Source organism: Pelecanus crispus, chromosome 9 (assembly GCF_030463565.1).
Source record: "Pelecanus crispus isolate bPelCri1 chromosome 9, bPelCri1.pri, whole genome shotgun sequence".
In the NCBI taxonomy this organism is placed as follows: domain Eukaryota; kingdom Metazoa; phylum Chordata; class Aves; order Pelecaniformes; family Pelecanidae; genus Pelecanus; species Pelecanus crispus.
In genome coordinates, this window is record NC_134651.1 from 43,616,212 (window position 1) to 43,630,675 (window position 14,464).

At 46.7% G+C, this 14,464-nt stretch overlaps 1 protein-coding gene across 4 annotated transcripts in view; it reads right to left on the reverse strand.

Moving 5' to 3' along the window:
- Positions 1-14,464, reverse strand: part of MAPKAP1 (MAPK associated protein 1) — a 109,079-nt gene that overhangs the window by 24,352 nt on the left and 70,263 nt on the right. For 3 of the 4 annotated variants that reach the window (XM_075716636.1, XM_075716634.1, XM_075716633.1), the window contains one exon: positions 3,445-3,552. The exons of the other annotated variant lie outside the window; for it this stretch is intronic. In XM_075716636.1, coding sequence (XP_075572751.1) covers positions 3,445-3,552 — 108 coding nt within the window. The remainder of the gene's footprint in view (positions 1-3,444; positions 3,553-14,464) is intronic. 4 annotated transcript variants of the gene reach the window in all.

Below are 14,464 nucleotides of genomic sequence, written 5' to 3' on the forward strand. Positions count from 1 at the left end.
ATTTTAACTCAGTCTAATCTCCTCACAGAAAATCCTGATTTTCAGATGAGACAAACAATAAGGAAAAAACAGGCACCGGAAGCACGAGTCTGAAAACAGGTCAGAAGCTAAAATAAGGAGCCTTATCCAAAAGGGACTCCTGTAAGCACTAGAGGATGTAAAAATGACACATCAGTAATATCAGACCATCGAAATGCCATATGTAGCCTATTTAAGAGCAAGTAAGCCTGTATTTCCTCGATAAAACAACAAAATATAAAGTTAACTGCATTGCAAAAATGTCCCTTATTACTTTAATGTACTAGTATATTGCTTAATGAAAGTTCTTAATTGTAATACAATTAATTACGTACACAGAGTCCCCAATTACATTTTCCAATAAGACATTGGCTTTGGTACAGGTCTAAAGGCACTAAACCAATTTTAATATATTAAGACCAATTTCCCTTGAATACTAATTACTATCTAATGATAAAATGAGAAAGAGGAACTTTCCAGAAGTAAGACGGTGAGAATAAAACTAAATTAGCCATGAATAGTTTGCTACTATACATAAAAGCATTTCACATTACAAAGTGCAGGCTTTTAGTTTAAACATAAATCTTAGTGTGAGTTAAAAAGTTCTGCATACTGGAAACAGTTTATTAGTTTGACTGTTATTAGTAAATGTTGGGTAGATAGGGGTTTTCTCCATACATATTTCTTAATAATGGAAAGTTTTCTGTTTCATTTAATACTCTGAAATATAAACTTTCAGTTTGCCCAAAGGAAACTGGCAGCTCTTTTACTAGCAGATGTTTGGCATCATACATACATATATTTATAACTGAATATGAGACTATGAAGAGCACATTTAAAAATAATAGCTGTTATATACAGAGTTTTTCCTGACTGGCATATCTAAGCTAAATAAAAACAAAACGCACAAAATGAATATTTCATTTTGATGTTAGGAGTTTCAAGCTATTATTTTATTAATAGTGCAAACCTGTCAATATTTCTATTCTAATGCCACGCCAAAAGATAGCTCCTTAAGCAGTACAAAATCCAATTTCTTACTGTGTATTGTGGGAACCAGGCTATGTACGATGCATGAATTATGACTGATCTTATAGACTGTATTGCCCTTGAACATCTGTGCGTGTAGAGGGTTAACGGCATGGGTGTTTCACATATATCCCCGAGCAGGGACAATGGAAGATCACTTTAAATTCGCCCACATTTTGGGGGACAAACTATCAGCAGAAGGTTTCTCCCGCATTCCTTATTTGAGTTTGGTATCAATTCAGAAAACATTCAGTAATAGCACAGCAGAAAAGAGACAGAATTCATGTAAGCATTTATTTTCTGCCTAGATCACTGTCAGCCTTGAACGAACTAAACCAGTGACTTGCTCTTGAACTCTACAGCGTCCAGGTGTCTGTTTTGCCTTCGCTTTTCCACGTTCCAGGCACCGGCTGGCAAACAGAACGCCCATGAACGGGACAAAAGCCACCAGCTACCAACGCGATGCCGTTGCAGCAGGGGAGCACGGGGAGCTCCGGGACAGCCCCCGGGCTCCGGCCCAGGGTGCTCACCCTTACGGGAAACCACCATCCTAGCAGGGGCTCCAGACCACGCTCTTCGACGGGCACCGTCGATTTGCTTAACGAGGGCCAGAAGAGCTCACGAATTAAGAGTACTTTTGACTCGACAGCCTCGGGGATCTATCCTGCACCTTTCCACGTTCTGCTCTGCAGAGGAGCTCGCTTTTGTGTCCCCTCGCCTAGGAGGGAAGAGGAGCAGTCGCTGCACAAGGACTTCAGGGAAAGGGAAAAGCATCCCCTCAGCACCACGACTGGCAGTCACTTTGAGACAGGGCTCTGAGGCTCTCCTGGAGCATTTGCTACTGATGTAGAGTAGACCGAATGCCTCCTGCTAAACCACTTACAAACTTAGGACAGACTTACTATTAAAGCAATGGTGCAACCTGAACCTAGCCACTCGCGAGAGCTGAGAGCATCAGCAGATATAGCTGCAAGCCACAGCATGGATCCCTCCACGGATGATGAAAATACGTTAAAAATGCAGTATGTACAACATACTTTTAATTACAGTGCCTGGATTTAAAAAACGTTATTTTTAAACAAAATGTACAAAACCTATGAAAGTATGACTAGTATGCATCTTTTCATAGATTAAAAATCGATACAAAAATAATAGCTGGGATGCAGACATCAGGGAATTATGGCTTGTGGAAGAGTGCAACTCGATTAGCGAGGTTAAAATTGCTCCATTTCCTCATGCACAGCACCCCTGCTACCTTCTGCCACATTCTCTCCTACAGTTTCTTAGAACCATTTTATGAAGAAACGAACCAGGAGCATCAAGAATACTTTGGGAGCAAGTCCCACCCTACGGAGAACGGCAGCCAGAACTGTGAGTGCTTCATCTCAGCTCCAGCGCTGACGCACCACCAGCGCCCGGGGCAGCTGCGTCTCACCTCCGCTATTCCTTAGCTGGGAGCAGAGTCTACTACTCGCCACTGGAATTAGGAGGTACTTTGGGGATGCTCTGCTGTCATTCTAGGAAAAAATACAAAATGCTGTAGCCAAAAAGCATAAATGGAAAGGTCTAATCTTTGTAAAGAAAGAAAAAACTCTTCTGCTACTTGAAACGTGCTCTTACTGTGACTGTTTGCAGCAAACACTCTGAGCATGGTCTTGGCTGAGAGCATGAATGCTACTGGTTTCCTCATTAGTACCAGCAACATTTTTACAGCTGAATTAAAATGGAATGAAAAAAAAAAAAACCAAACTGAGAGCATGACTGTTGGAAAGAATGAAGGACAGACCAAAATGCTATGGAGGACAAACACAAATCAATGTTAAATGTTTTTTCTAAAGTTTCATATAATTCCTTGTAAAGAAATAAATCAGGAAATAATATTAGGACCATTAAAACAGTAACAGAATCAAAATATTTGAGCATAGCTGGAGAGAAGATTATATGTCTAGCACTTTAAAAACCATCAAAGTGCTCTAGTTATATCTGCATGGTTAATTTCTTTAAATTCTATTAGAAAAAAATCGGTGCCTCTAACAGCTGTATTGACATGGCAAAGTATACTGCAGACCAATGGCTTTATTCACTAAGCAAAGCCTGCGCAACAGAAAAAGTTTCGTATTTCCAGTTTTTTTCAGGGTTGGTCATAACTTTACAGAGCAGAGTTTAACAGAAAAAGATTAATCATGAAGTGATAAACAGGATGCAGACTATTTACTAGAAGGTATGAAATCCATCAGTTCCCTCTGGAATATTGTTTTGGCACAGCTGAGAAGTGCCTCAGGAAAGAGAGTCTCGTCAAAACGTACTTGCCCAGACAGTACAGCTTGTATTCCAAAATACATAACTTATGTGAGTTTAAGCAATTTACAAGAGCAAAAGTGAAAAGGGGAAACATACTGTTCTCCCGGACAAGGCAGAATTCCAAAGTGCTCTGGCTCTCCAAGGTACAGTCTAAATCTACTGGGACATTAGGTTCACTCTGCTTCTCCAGCCGATACTGAGGACCTGAAACATAAAGTAACTTGTAAAATCATCTGTTTTCTAACAAAGTGATGGCTTATCATGTTCAACTAACATGAGATTACTCGTAGCCTGGAAGCAAGGCAGGTAGATGTTTATGTTTCAAAGCTCTTTGCCAAAGGGAAGGGCCCTGTCGTGCAACGGTGGAGGATGGCGCGCAAGGAAACCACATGCTCCAGTCATCTTCAGCTGTCTAACAACGCGACCCGAGAAACTCCTGCCCAACATTTCTGTATTGTTACTACACCAGGTGAGCCTGTACTGAACACCCTGCCCATGCTGCAAGAGAGGGGTATTGCCTGTTGTAAGAAATACCTACTCAGCCCTTGGTGTGTATCTGTGTTGTAGCGTATGGGCATCGTTCCTGATGTGAAAAGCCCAGCGTGTTTGCTCCCCTTTGCTCTGCCCTCTCCGTGCTCTTCACAGACCGAAGACAGGCTGCTGTGAACGTGACCCGGAGCCCTTGCGCGCTGCAGTCCAGCCCCGCGAGCCGCAGCCGGCCCAGGCAGGAGCTCCCCTGCGTACCCGAGCGCGTTACTCTTCCAGCTTGGGATTAACGTCTGCTCCTTGAGCGTGGGCTCAACCAAACGTACGCTCCCACCCGCCGCGGGCGTGGGAAGCCAGGAAAAGCCCGGCTGCGCAGGTAAGGCTGCCACAGCCTCGGCGGCGTCTGCGCAGAGCACTGAGCAATATCTGGGAAGGAAAGCAGCCCTTCTTTTACGAATCGCATTTTGTCGTGAAAACCAGCTCCACGACACCCAATCTGGCTACTTCTACCTCTGCCAACGGTGCATTTCCCAAAAGGCTGCACTTCTGAAGCGCGGGGTAAGGATTTCCTTACGCCTCAGCAGCGATCGCACTGCGTTCCAGGCGGACTCGCGACGACGCGCCAGGTGGAGCTGGGCATCACCCAGCAGCTCAACGGCTGCGAGGGGCAGAAAGGCTCATCGAGAGATGGATTTTACCTTTTTCCAGAGATCTGTACACTGTTAACATTGAACTGCATCAAACATAAGCATGGACAGATGCTGTTGCTTCAAATGAATTATTGTCGTATACATTGCATTTAACTGTAGGTGTTCGCGATTCAGGTACCAACTTCCTTCTCAAACCAAGTCACCAAAGGGAAAATGATACTACTTAAAAACCCCCTGTTTTCCAACTACAGAAAATGTACTAAAAAATCGGTTTTACAAAAATTAGGCCACTTTTTTTTAAAAAAAAATCTTTTAGTTGAATGGATCCTTAAACTACATGCCTTAACTAGAATAAAAAAAGAACACACGAATACAACTCCAGGTGACACTCCCGTAGGTCAGCTGCAGGCCTGCTGTCCGAACAGCAGGCGGGACAGGACCCGCCGGGGCGAGCGGTGTGACGCGGGTAAGCCGAGCTCCACGCGGGACCCCGGGCAGAGGAAAAGCCTCTTCCAAAGGCGGGAGCTGGTGGAGGCAGACGCGCTCCCGTCCTCGCCGCAGCCCCACGCAGCGCGGGTCTCCGCTCCTGCTCGCAGCCGAGAGCTGAACTGCACGCAAAATTCTCAGCTGTGTCATTTCTCTACAATCCGGTAAAATAATGCTAACCAGATACCTGAAAAAACTTAAGGGATGCAAAGCACCTTTAACCAGGTCTTAATGTAACAAAAAAGCTAGAGCTGAAATAACGAAATCTATTCCCTCTTTATCAGTACTTAAAATATTTCCGAATGTTTCCTGACTTTGAATTATGACAGTATATGATGAAATATTTAAAACATATAAAAAAATTAAGTATTTTAGCCTCAGATGGCATGCCTAAGAAATGGAATTTGTTAGCCAATTAATTTTAAATTTACTACAGCAGAATTTCAATTACGGCTTCTCATTTCGTCTCCCCAGAAGCCATGCGAAGCGCTCGCTGCACGGCCCAAGTGCGTTCTGCTCCCAACGTGGCACATTATTTCTCCGTAAAATGGAGCCCCCTTATTCCCGGTGACTCTCAGAGCAGACACAGAGCCAGGCTGTTTGCAGGCCACAGGAGGAAAGCACAACTGCTCCCTCCCTGCCCAGCGCAATCAGCAACTGCACGCGTAGCTGGTCGAAGCATTTACAGAACAACCCGCGCTCAAGAAACAGCAGAGATGTCTCATACCAGCACAAACAAAAAAACCAGAGAGGCAAATGTATACAGCACCATCGTTTCTCCTCTCCCAGCTACTGGAAATGTGATTAAAAATTTAAAATAAATTAAATAAACAGAGGCCTGGCTTGTTAGGCAGAAGCAAAATATACCGAATTGAAACAAATATCGAAGTGGTAAATCAATTTGTATTTGAAAACTGGTGTAGGTTTAAAAGCAGAATCAGCGAGAGCAAAACCTGCTTGCTTTGTCCGTTCGTAAGCAGCACGTGCCGGAGGTCCCCGAGCCACATCCAGACGCTGGACGGTACTGAGCGGTGACAAAGCCAGCAGAACTGTCGGTTCCCGTCTGAGCGCCTGCGTTCGTGGTACCCGGTCCCAAATCCCTACCTCCACGCGCTCCTGCCGCAGACGGAGCCTCGCGCCTCCACCACGCCGCCCCCGATCGCCGGGACCGGGATCCGCCCATCAGCGCCCATCACTGCGTCCCAGCTCCCTGGTTCTTCACTACGGCCTCTCTCCCACTCCCACCCCAAAACATGTCAAATGAGAGCAGAGGAAGAAGTGCAATCAAAGTGCAATCAGCCCCTCTTGGAACCATTAATGGTTGGGCAGGCCCCCCCGCGCGCGGTGCAGCCACAGCCCCTGCTCCGCTCCCAGCCCCAGCCTCGCCTGGCACCTGGGTGGAGGCACCCAAAACACGTGTGATGACCCAAGCAGATCCATTCCAAAAAATGCCCTTTTAAGTATTACACCTTCGCCTATCCCACTAAATAATTTCTGTTTACGCAATTTTCTTTCGTACGCTCAGCGCTGCGCGAGAGCTGCTGCAGGGACTGGCACGGGAGCACACGCCGCGCTCCCCAGCACAGAGAGGTGGACTCGCTCCTGCCTTTCTGAGACAGTGGCATGGGGCAAAAGGACAGACACCAGCGCTACCAAAGCCTTAAAATTATCAGAGAACCATATGCATGCGACGACAAGGGGACAAGGATAAAAGCAGGAGCTTGGCAGCGGTTTACCGTCCCTCTGTGTGCACCCGATCCCACCGGCTGGATCCGCTCAAAAGAACATCACCCATCTCAGAACAAGCTTCCCGACATCCTGCGGAGAGCCGTCGGCGATCATAACCTTCAACACCACCCCGCCAATGTCAAAGGATGATTTTTATCTGGAGCAACCTGAGAGTTCTGTGATCAGGTAAATTGTTTTATCTAGTTTGTGTCAAGACTGTATTAACTGTCTGCTAATAAAGCAGTGAAACAGAGCTACGGATCAGAAACCAAGGCAACCTTCCATACGAACAACTCCTTTACAACAGAAAATACTAAGAAATTAATAAAAAAGTGTAAATGGATTTTTAGAGAGTATTTACTCTTAAATAGTATCTTTTAAATATCTGTACACATTTACATGACCTCTACTTCATAACAGATGAAAAACGTTAGGCTGATTTTGCGGAGGAGTTTTACTACCAGACTTCTCTCACAAGTTCAAATGATGTCATTGTAGTAGAAATATTAGGTAATTTAACGGTCTCCTAACAGAATACTGCCCTGGGAATTTCAACAAAATTTCAAGTGGTTAATACCAAAGCTGGATTTTTATGGATTTCTGTAATCTGATGCAAATGCTCCGCGCAGTTATAAAATAAACCTTTAAAATCCTGGCACGGAGCGGTCCTGGCCCGCGACCCAAGCAGAGCCCCCCCACCGATGGCAGGGACCGCGCGCCCCGCATCCCGAGCGCCCCGCATCCCGCGCGCCCTGCGTCCCGCAGCATCGGGCTGGGGCTGCAGCCCAGGGCGCTCGCATAGCGCTGCTCGCTGTGTATTATGTTCCACCGCCAAGCTGGGAGCAAGTACGTTAAAATGGAAGTTACCGGGGCAAAATACCCAGAAGACAAAGCTAATGAACAGGAACCCCTCTTCTGGTTCTGTAATTTTGTCACAAATGCTTGGAGAGAGCGAGCTGTTGCTGGGCTAACGCAAGCAGGGCTGGAGAAACAAGTGTTTGCGCGTCTGCAGAGGAAGGAGGGAACCAAGGCAGCAGTCGGAAACGAGCCACAGAAAGAAAGAGAAGTGGCTGTACCTCCAAGCAAACTCTTTTTGTCCAAAAACTAGCAGAGATTTATTCGGGGCCCCAGAGGCCCGCAGGGAGGGCGCGAGAGCCGGGCCCCTTCTCCGCCAGACCTGGCGGCCTGCGGCACTGGGCCTTCTCCACTCTTGGGCCACACCTGGAAACGGGCCCTGCACGCCGGAGCGAGCGCCTAAACCGCACACTGCGAATACCACCAGCAACAGAACTCTCCTCTGCGAGGCTCGTTTCGGTGTGCCGGCAGACCAGCAGCTGCGGAGGACCAGGGCTAACTTCAACAGGCGGGCAGAGCGGCTCCGCACCCCTGGAGCCCGGCGCTCCGCAACCCTGGAGCCGGGTGCTCTGCACCCCTGGAGCTGGGCGCTCCGCAACCCTGGAGCCGGGTGCTCTGCACCCCTGAAGCTGGGCGCTCTGCAACCCCTGGAGCCCGGCGCTCCGCACCCCTGGAGCTGGGCGCTCTGCAACCCCTGGAGCCCGGCGCTCGCACCCCTGGAGCTGGGCGCTCTGCAACCCCTGGAGCCGGGCACTCGCACCCCTGGAGCCCGGCGCTCCGCACCCCTGGAGCCTGGCGCTCGCACCCCTGGAGCCCGGCGCTCCGCACCCCTGGAGCCGGGCACTCGCACCCCTGGAGCCCGGCGCTCGCACCCCTGGAGCCCGGCGCTCCGCACCCCTGGAGCCGGGCACTCGCACCCCTGGAGCCGGGCACTCGCACCCCTGGAGCCGGGCACTCGCACCCCTGGAGCCCGGCGCTCGCACCCCTGGAGCCCGGCGCTCGCACCCCTGGAGCCCGGCGCTCGCACGCCTCACCTGCGGAGCTGATCCTCCATAGCACACATCCCTTCTGCTAACACCCCCATTTAACCATCCACACCGCGGTTTCTGCCTACAGACATCCCTGGTACTTCCCTATTTCCAGATACCCCTTTAAACATAGGAAAGTTTATCAGGAATTAGAAACAAACAAGGAAGCAACATCCACAGCTTTCCCATGGCACAGCGCAGAGGAGCCCCAGGAAGAATCCCACCGCATAATCAAATTAAGCAGCTCTCTTACAAAAGGCGAATGGCCATCCGCATAACAACAAACCAATTCTGTTGCCATTTAAGCTGCAAAGCCTTCAGAATGGGGTTTTGAAAGCATGACCCATCAGTTCTAATTTTTAAAACTTATCCTTTCAGTCAAGACGAGAAAAAGGCCCATTCCAACTTTTATCTTCACTACAAAGTGCTGTTATCTTGGGCTGATGTCAGGAGCTCTATCTCTCTTTCTGCTGACAAGCAGAGAGGAGAGAGATAAGATTGGGAACGAATCTCACTTCTCTGAGTAAATAAATAATCAATACTCATCTAAATGTAAATGAGAAAGTATCCCCCTCTGATAACAGGGCTCTTATCAAACAGCCAATTTTCTACAGACATTTGGCCTCAACCAAATCACCATCATTCAGCCCCAGCCTAATGGCTAAAAATCGTAACTAAATTGAACCGATCACCAGAGATCAACTAAGTTCAGCCATGACTACTACAGGTTCAAATGTTTGGAATGCAATTTTTCCCCCATTAACTTTCAATAGCAATGAAGAATACCTCGGTCAGGGGTTGAATCTGCACAATAAACAAACACTAACACTTAAAAAGAGAATGAGGCTTTAAACAAAACCCCAAACAAAACCCATCTCCATCTCCAAACTAGTTAATAGGGTAAAATGAGGATTATAGAAAGACCTACCTCAATATTTAATGTTTGTGGAGTTGTCAAGCCTGAACGAAAAAGACCAGTATAAACAAAAAACCCCAAATGGTTTAGAACTGAACCTATATTTTAGCATTAGTCTCTGCAACAAAACACATTGCTACGTCCTGTTTACCCCTTATCTTCACCTCCCCCTCAAGAGCTCCGACAATTCTCACAGAAGCCCCAGCTCCAGCCATGCTCTGTCAGCTGCTCCTGCTCCCTTTATGGTCCACGCATTTGTTCAAAACACTTTTGAATTTCTGATTTCCATAACACTGACTTCCAGAATTCACTGCACTGCGTGAGAAAAAGAATTCCCTTTTGTTTCAGAAAGCCGTTTGCCAACCCAGCGCTTTTGGGGCATGCAGTTCTTGTCCTATGTGATAAAACCCTCCCAATTTACCGTCGCTACCACGTGCACTTCACACGCTTCTCTCACTTCTCTTGTACCCAGCCAAAGACACGGGCTATACATCCAAACTAGAAAAGATCTTCTCTACTTAGCATCTACTCTTCATTTCACATGTCTGATCCATTTCTGCACTCATCCATTTCTGCATCTTTTTACTTCTGTATTAGCCTTTTTGAGATAAAATACAACAATTAAGACGTGGGCACATCATGATTTATGGACTGGCACAGTAATGCTTTCTGTTTTGTTCTCTACTCCTTTCCTAATTTCTGATGTCCAATTTATCTTTCTGACTGCTCCTAAGCACTGAGCTGAAATGTTCAGAGAACTACCCATGACGACTCCAGGATACTTTTCTTGACTGATGGAAGGTAATTAGAGCCCATCGTTGTATACATATAGTTACGGTTGCTTTTCACCATGTATATTATTTTGCACTCATTGACACTGAATTCCCTCTCTCATTTTATTGTCCTGTCACTCAGCATTGTGAGATACCTCTGCAGTGCTTCACAGACAGCTTTTATTTGCACTATTCTTACTTCTTTTGTATCAACAGCACATTTTGTCACATCAGCATTCACATCCTTTTCCATGCCCCACATTAACGGAACAATGCAGGTTCTACCAGTTCCACTGGAACTCCACCAGTAACCTAGTTACTAATAACGGAGGGCCATTATTCCTATTCTTTGTTTCCTGTCTTTTAATCAATTATTAATCCATGTGAGGATCCTCCTTCTCATCCTGTGACAGCTTAATTGCTTTATGAGCCTTTGTCAAATCTTTTTTGGAAATCTAAGCATGCTATATAAAACACATCATCCTTATTCAGATGGTCTCTGACTTCCTCAAAGACTGCTCACCGGTTTTCGAGGCACAACCTCCTCTTACAAAAGCTATGCTGATTTTCTTCCTCAGTATGTTGCATTTGCCCGCATGTCATCTATTAATTCTGCTCTTTGCTACAATTTCATTTTACAGCTTTGCAGTTTGCTCAGTAAGGAAGCCAAGGTATACCGGTGTCTCCTTGAACTCCTTCAACCAACGCTTGCCACCATCCACACCCAAGAGAGCAGCAGATATGAGCAACACATTGCACAGCATATTTAACAGCACAGCATCTTCCTAGCCGACCTCTACCAACTCTCTCGGTGACAACTGTCTGCTCATGGAGCTTTGTTAGTGTTCGTGGGTTAGTTTTAGAACTTACTCTCCCGGCACAGCTCCTCCAACAACTCTCTACAGAAACGCTCCGGTGTGAGAACATCTTCAGCCTCCAAACACAAGACCTGCTGAGGGCTGCAGCAGAACGGGGTACGCACCTGCCGTATTGCAGCAGAAGAGTACAACTCGTCTGGTTTTACAGCAGGTGAAGACCTGTCCCTGCTGAGCCAGCAAACGCTGTGCCAGGAGCTTGAGACCCCCCAAATGTCCATGGTGGTGACGGACGTGATATTTTGGCCCATCAGCCAAAACAGCTGCAGAAGTCTACGTGGTGCTGTAGGAGGATTTCCACGTCTCCGCACAGCCAGCCCCAGCCCCAGCCCCTGTTCCCGCCGCGCTCCCTCGCCCGCCGCTCCCGCACAGCCTGGGCTGCACTCGCACCGGAGCCCGCGGCGCCGCGCGGGGATGAGCAGCGCAGGCGCAGCGCGGCGATGGAGGACGCGTCACACCGACTCGCGCTACCGGGAGCACGCTGCCGCCGCGGCACCGCCGGGCACTCGGGTCCTCGAGTGCTCCTGCGCGTACGGCTCTAATTCCAAAATAACACATGAAAAATCAGAAATTTAAAGACAGTCAGGCAGTCTTGGCCTCACAGCCAAGGCGGTAGACGCCAGGTAGACAGCAAATAAGCAAAAGTGAACATGAGCTACGTTTCAGGCTCTGTCCACACACAGAAGTAAGACAGGAAAGCAGTCAAAAGAAAATAGTTGATAAACATTTAATGTTGATGTCTGTGGTACTTTCCTATTTCAAGTTTCTCCTTTCACAAGGATTCATGATTTATTGCTTCACTGCTCCAAGCCTAGGTTTTGAAAGTGTGATTTCTTTTGAGTTTAAACTATATTTATATTTATTTTTTTGTTACCACTTTTTTATTATTGCTTTAGAAAATATTTGCTGGAAATATGTTGCAGCTATTACAAGGTCATAAAAAAGAGGAGGTTTATGTATTTCTATCATTTCAAATAGTCTGTCAGAAAGTATCAGTCGCGCTAAGTGTAAGACTACTGGATTCCAGCTTTCCCTCTGCCAGCACATGGGCAGCATATGGAAGCATTAAAATAGCTCAGTGCGGGTGCTCCTCGGGTGCTGGCTGGGAGCAGGCGAACCGAGGCGTGGCATCGTCCTCGGGCGGTCCCCCCTGGGGCATGGGCGAAGCCCAGCCTTCCCATCACTGCCCGACACCCACCCTGGGCTGGAGCCGATACTGCGCAGGGATTAGAAACAACAGAGGGCCGAAGGAGGAGAGGGATCGATACCTGCGGAGAGCGCGGAAACTGGGGGGAGAGAGAGGTCTCAGGCCTCCTCCTGCAGGATTTTTCTTAGAACATGGCAGAAGGGGCAAGGGTTCCATTGCGTGCTTGGCAACAACAATAAAACAACAGAAAATATGTAAACAGTCTGAGAGGAAATAGCTGTAAAGCCAGAATGTTTACATCTCAAATCCTACTGCTAGAAGGACATCTTAAATCTGTTTATCTGCTAAAAAATCCCCAAAGCCCCTCAACACCTCTGAAGTGGAATAAAGATTTTATCATTACAAATGCAAATACTGTTTAATAAGTAAAGATATTTAACTAGCGAAAACAAACTTTTAACATTACATGCAAGCAGGAGATGTTTTTTTAGTCCAATCTGTTTTTTCTTAACTTGCACTGTTGTGACATTACTGAATTTTACATACAGTTATCTGCTGCTCTCCGCAGAAATACAGATGGTTTTTGTAGAAATAAACAGTCATTTATATGAAACAATTGTAAAATAGTTTATGGAAACCAGTGGTGTAATGCATTCAAATAAATGCCAGGACCGGCTGATGGAGAGCCAAGGTGTTAAATCACACTGCTTAAGAATTCAGCTGTGGGAAACAGATAGTAAATCCAGAGTGACAGAATTTCCAGTGATGGCAAAGGTTTCTGACATCTAGTCCAATACACAAAAACTACAGCAGTTCAAACCCATTTTACTTAACACTACCTTGACAGCCAGTGAAATTAAAGAATTTAGTCAAAAGCCCCTTAAAAAAGAAACAAACACTTCATTTATGTATTGCTTTTTCGTAGAATAGAAGACATGCAGCATAACTAGCAGCAAACCAGTCTTTGCAGAATATTAACAGAAGTGCTTTATTTAATTGCTACTTTAGGCTCTTATTCTTTTTGCATTAGCAATACATAGCTCTGAATAAAGCTGAAAGGAGAAAGAAATCATCATGTTTGATCTGTAATGTAATGTGCCTATAGCAGAAATACAACATACAGGGCTTTTTTTCTTTCCTTTAAATCACAAATTTAAGAGGCAACGTCAGGGCAAGCAGCGCACGGGCTCCTGGCAGGGCAGTACACATCGCAGCCAGCGCACCCTAAGCCCCCGCCACAGCCCGCTACCCAAAAGACGGCACCAACGCGAGCATCCTGCAATCCAAGCTCGGAGGGTTATTTGTGATGCAGATCAGCATGGGGTCTCTGTTTTCCTGCCTTGGATTATGAAGTGAGAGAGGTGCTCTCCCCTGGTTACAGATGTGTACGTAACAGTACTGCAGCAAGGGGCAATACGGCCACCCGGATGGGTGGATTCCAGGCTTCACAGAACATTAGCGAGAAGGAGATGGTCCCGTGAATGTACCCGGTGTATCAGTAGTACCTTCTTTCACCACAGTGGATAAAATAAACAAAAAAGTCTCTGTCATCCAAATGCTGAACTGTAGAATTTAAAATGTCACATAAATTACAGCTTTATTACCAATCCAGAAGAACCAATAAATGTATGATTTCAATACCAACAGCTCTAAAATAGACTCAGTTCAATATTTCACTTCCATTTCAGAGGCCAGGCATGAAAAATTTTCCTCAGCCATTTGGGCTGATGTCCCGAATCCCATCAGCCCAAATGCACAGGGCTAACGAGCTACTTCTATTCTGACAAACTATTCACAAACTTTATTCCCAACGAGGTGTTCCACATACACCAACACCCCCGTCCCCCCGTCACGTCAGTGTCTGCTCAGCATCAGCAGGCTGGTGAGAAAGGGCTTGCTGAAATAAATTATTACTGCTGCAAAACAGAGATGGAATTTGCAGGCAGAAGGAAATCATTTCAAGCAGCCTCCATCACACCCTCTCCAGCACAGAGGGGCTCACCCTGCACAACACCAATCCTGCCGAGAAAAATCTGCTACGAAAAGAACAAGCGAGCAATCCTTCCTCTGTCCTTAACACACATCATGGCAGAGCGCAAGCAAGCATCACACCCAAACACGGCTCCGGGAACGCGCGGGCGGAGGGTGCTGCGCAGGAGGGGTAAGGAAAGG